This window comes from Carlito syrichta, unplaced genomic scaffold (genome assembly GCF_000164805.1).
Source record: "Carlito syrichta isolate Samal-C Ts95f unplaced genomic scaffold, Tarsius_syrichta-2.0.1 Scaffold307218, whole genome shotgun sequence".
In the NCBI taxonomy this organism is placed as follows: domain Eukaryota; kingdom Metazoa; phylum Chordata; class Mammalia; order Primates; family Tarsiidae; genus Carlito; species Carlito syrichta.
Genome location: NW_007251314.1, coordinates 81324 through 85768, shown reverse-complemented (window position 1 = coordinate 85768; position 4445 = coordinate 81324). Strand labels below are relative to the sequence as shown.

The 4445-nt window shown below is 45.9% G+C and overlaps 1 protein-coding gene across 1 annotated transcript in view; it reads right to left on the bottom strand.

Moving 5' to 3' along the window:
* TRPM4 (transient receptor potential cation channel subfamily M member 4) overlaps window positions 1-4445 on the bottom strand; it is a 51951-nt gene that overhangs the window by 886 nt on the left and 46620 nt on the right. Inside the window, exons 20-22 of the mRNA XM_021715609.1 lie at window positions 617-810; window positions 190-322; window positions 13-34 (exon numbers count right to left, since the gene is read on the bottom strand). Coding sequence (XP_021571284.1) covers window positions 13-34; window positions 190-322; window positions 617-810 — 349 coding nt within the window. The remainder of the gene's footprint in view (window positions 1-12; window positions 35-189; window positions 323-616; window positions 811-4445) is intronic.

Here is a 4445-nt window from a genome sequence, read left to right as displayed (position 1 = left end):
CCCCGCCCCTACAGTTCCGCCTTCTCCCCCAGGCCTGGGCCGTAGCGCCCCAGGACCCCGCCCCCAGGCTCCGCCTTCATATCCGGCTCCTCGCAAGCCCCACCTCCTCCCTCCTCTCAGCTGAAGTAAACCGCAGGGAGGGAAGCCCCGCCCAAGATAGGCCCCGCCCCGGCTACGCCCCGCCCTCACTTCTGGGACATGCGCTTCAGACGCTCGGAGTCACTGTCCCGCTTTTCCCGAGCACGCGCCAGCAGGAAGTTCTCCTTTTGCACCGATTCCCACGTCAACAGCGTCCGCTCGTCCTCCTTAGAGAGGTAGATCCCTGGAGAGTGGTACAGATGGGGTCAAAGGGCCCTCCCGCCTGGGGCCAAGCTCCTTCCCAAGCCCAGCCTCTTCAGCCGAAGCCCCCGGAGAGTGCGCTCCCTGGCCCAGGCCCCGCCCCTGGTGGTTTAGGCCCCGCCCTGCCCTCACCAATTAAGCCCGGCCCCTCGCAGCCCAAGCCCCGCCCCCTCACCACATAGGCCCCGCCCACTAGTCGGTTTGGGCATTTCCCCCCCGTTCCACGACCATCTTCTCTCCACTTCCCGCCCCCTGTAAAGCCAAGCTCTGTTCTCACGGAAATGCTTGACCGGGGAGAGCGGCAAATTGATCCGGTGCCTGCGGCACAATCGCCGGAAGAGGAGGCGCACGTGGGAGATAACGATAAGGGGCGGGGCCAGCGCTGGCCGAGAGTGGAATTCCCGGATGAGGCTGTACCGCTGCGACTTCCAGTAGAGGTCGCTGTTGCCCTGGACCTTGCCGAACGTGTGGCTGTGGAGGCCAGAGGTCAAAAGTCACCCCAGCCCAGGGCTGGGTCAGGGGCAGGGGATTAAGGTTAGATGTCAGGCAATACATGTTCAAAGTCCAAGGCAGCAGATGAATGTTAAGATCAATAAAGTCAGGCTATTACAGGATGCAATTAGAAGTCAGGTTAGAAAGGCCAAGGGTCAGATGTCAGAGGTCAAGTTGGGGTGGTGTTATGGATTAAGGTAGAAGTTGGAGTCAAGATTGAAGTTGGGCTCAAAAGTCAGCCTGTACACAAATAACTGAAATCAGAAATGAAAATGGAGACATCACTACTGACCTTACAGAAATGAAAAGGGTCATAAGAGAATACTATCAACAATTGCATGTCAGTCAACAAATTAGATAAATTAAATGGACAAATTTCAAGAAATGCAAATTACCTAAACTGACTCAAGAAGAAATAGAAAATCTCAATAAACGTACCATAAGAGATTGAACCACTAATCAAGAGCCTTCCAATAAAGAAAAGCCCAGGACCTGATGGCTACCCTGTGAGTTCTATCAAATAATTAAATAATTAACAACAGCGCTCCTCAAATTTCCCCCAAAAAAACAGAAAAGGAAAGAACACTTCGAACTCATTCTATGAAGTCAGTATTACCATAAAACGAAAACAGATAAAGATGTCACAAGAGCCGGGCTCGGTGGCTCAGCCTGTAATCCTGTGCCTTTGGGAGGCTGAGGTGAGTGGATTGCCTGAGCCCGCGGATTCGAGACCCGCCTGGGCAACTTGGTGAGACCTCATCTCTACAATAAATCAAAATGAACTGGGCGTGGTAGCACGGGCCTATAGTTCCAGCTACTCGGAAGGCTGAGGCGGAAGGATCGCCGGAGCCCAGCAGGCCGAGGCTGCGGTGGCCGGGAGCAGCCACTGCACTCTAATCTGGGCGACAGAGTGAGACTCCAACTCAAAAAAAACAAAACAAAAAAAAACCCAAAAAACAAACAAACAAAAAAGATGTCACAAGAAAATTACAGACCGATATCCCTTATGAATATACATGCAAACATCTTCAAAAAATACTAGCAAACCTTATACACTGTGACCAAGTGGGATTTATTCTAGAAAACCAAGGGTACTTCAACATACAAAAATCAATGTAATATACCATGTTAATAGAACAAATGGTGAGGGGGGCACATGATCATCTCAAAACATAGAAAAAGTATTTGACAAAATTCAACTTTTCGTGATTAAAAAAAACTCCTAAAACTCAGAATAGAAGAAAACTTTCTCAACATGACAAAGGGTACTTCTGGAAAACCCAAAGCTAACATCACATCCAGTAGTGAAAGACTAAAAGCTTTCCCCCTAAGATCAGCAACAAAACAAGGATGCCCGTTTTTACCACTGCTGTTCAATGTTTGACTGGAAGTTCTGGTCAGAACAATTAAACAAGAAAAAGAAAGGCATCCAGATTGGAAAGGAAGAAGTAAAAATATCTCTATTTGCAGATGACATGATCCTATATATAGAAAATCCCAGGGAACCAAAAGACAGCTACTAGGGTTACAGATTTAGCAAAGATGCAGGGTACAAAACAACATAAAAATCAGTTGTGTTTCCATACACCTGCAATGAACAACCCAAAAAAGGCAGCAATTCAATGTACAATAGCATCTAAAAAAATAAAGCACCAAGGAATAAATGTAACCAAGAAGGTGAAAGGACGTGTACACTGAAAACTACAAAATAAGATCTGCCAAGTGTGGTGGCTTACGCCTGTAATCCCAACACTTTGGAAGGCAAAGAAGAGAGGATTGCCTGAGCCCAGAGGCTCCAAACCAACCCAGGCAACTTGACGAGACCTTGTCTCTACAATTAAAAAAAAAAATTAACCAGGCGTGGTGGCGTGCACCTGTAGTTCCAGCTACTTGGAAGGCTGGGGTGGGCAGAAAATCACCAGAGCCCAGCAGTTTGAGGCTGTGGTAGCTGTGATGTGCCACTGCACTCCAGCCTGGGTGACAGGGTAAAACCCTGACTCAAAAAAAAAAAAAAATCTAAATGAAATGTCAATACCCAAAGCAACCTATACAGATTCAATGCAATCCCCATGGAAATTCCAACAACCTTATTTGCAGACATGGAAATCCGATCTTGAAGTTCATGTGGAATTGTAAGAGACCTTGAACAGCCAGAACAATCTTGAAAAATAACAAGGCCAGAAGACATACATTTCCCAATGTCAAAATTTACTATGAAGCTACAGTAATCAAAACAGTGCAGTACTGGCATAAGAATAGACAGGTAGACCAATGGAATCGAATTGAAAGTCTAAAAATAAATCCAATAATCTACAAGTATTGTGGGTTGAGTTATAGCCCTCTAAAAAAGATATGTTGGGTCAAACGTTCCTTAAGCAACTGGCCTCCTCTCTAATCTTGGAGAGGTGGATCCACCCTTTTTCTCTGATCTACTTTCTAAATAAGCTTTTTCTGTCCTAAAAAAAAAAAGATATGTTGAATTGCTAAACCCTAGTACCTCAGAATGTGACTTTATTTGAAAATAGGGTCTTACAGAGGTGATCAAGTTAAAATGGTTGGTCTCTAATTCAATATAACTGATGTCATTATAAAAGGGAAATTTGGACACACACACACACACACACACACACACACACACACACACACACACACACGAAAGATGGAATCAGATATTTCAATGATGTATCTACAAGCCAAAGATCATCAGAAAACTCCTAGAAGCCAGGGGAGAGCATGGAACAGATTCTTCCTCACAGCCCTGAGAAGGCACCAACTTTGCTGATTATCTTGATTTTAGACTTCTGACTTTCTGAACTGTGAGACAATTCATTTCTGTTGTTTTTGCTACTTTGGCAACCCTAGAAAACTAATACAATGACCAATTTTTAACTACGATGCCAAGTCCAATCAATGGGGAAAGAACAGACTTCAACAAATAGTCCTGGGAAGCATAGATTTCCACCTGAGCCGGGCTCGGTGCCTCAACCTGTAATCCCGCGCTTTTGGGAGGCTGAGGTGAGTGGACTGTCTGAACCCGCGGGTTCAAGACCTGCCTGGGCAACTTGGTGAGACCTCATCTCTACAATAAATCAAAATGAGTTGGATGTGGTAGCGCGCGCCTCTAGTTCCAGCTACTTGGAAGGCTGAGGCGGAAGGATCACCAGAGCCCAGCAGGTCGAGGCTGCGGTGGCCGGGGAGTGACCACTGCACTCCAGTCTGGGTGACAGACTGAGACACCAACTCAAAAAAAAAAAAAGATTTCCACCTGCACAAAGAATGCTGCTGGACCCTTACCTCACACCATACACAAAAATTAACTTAACATAGACCAACAACCTGAATATAAAAGCTAAAACCATAAAGCTCTTAGAAGCAAACATTGGAGAAAGTCTTCATGACCTTATATTTGGCAAGAGGTACTGTACTTAGCACAAAAAGTATACACAGCAAAAGAAAAAACATATATAGGGCTTCATAAAAATTAAAAGCTTTTGTGCATCAAAAGACATTATCCAAAAAATGGAAAGATGCGCCTTGGGAGGCTGAGGTGAGTGGATTGCCTGAGCCCGCGGGTTCGAGACCCTCCTGGGCAGCGAGACCTCATCTCTACAATA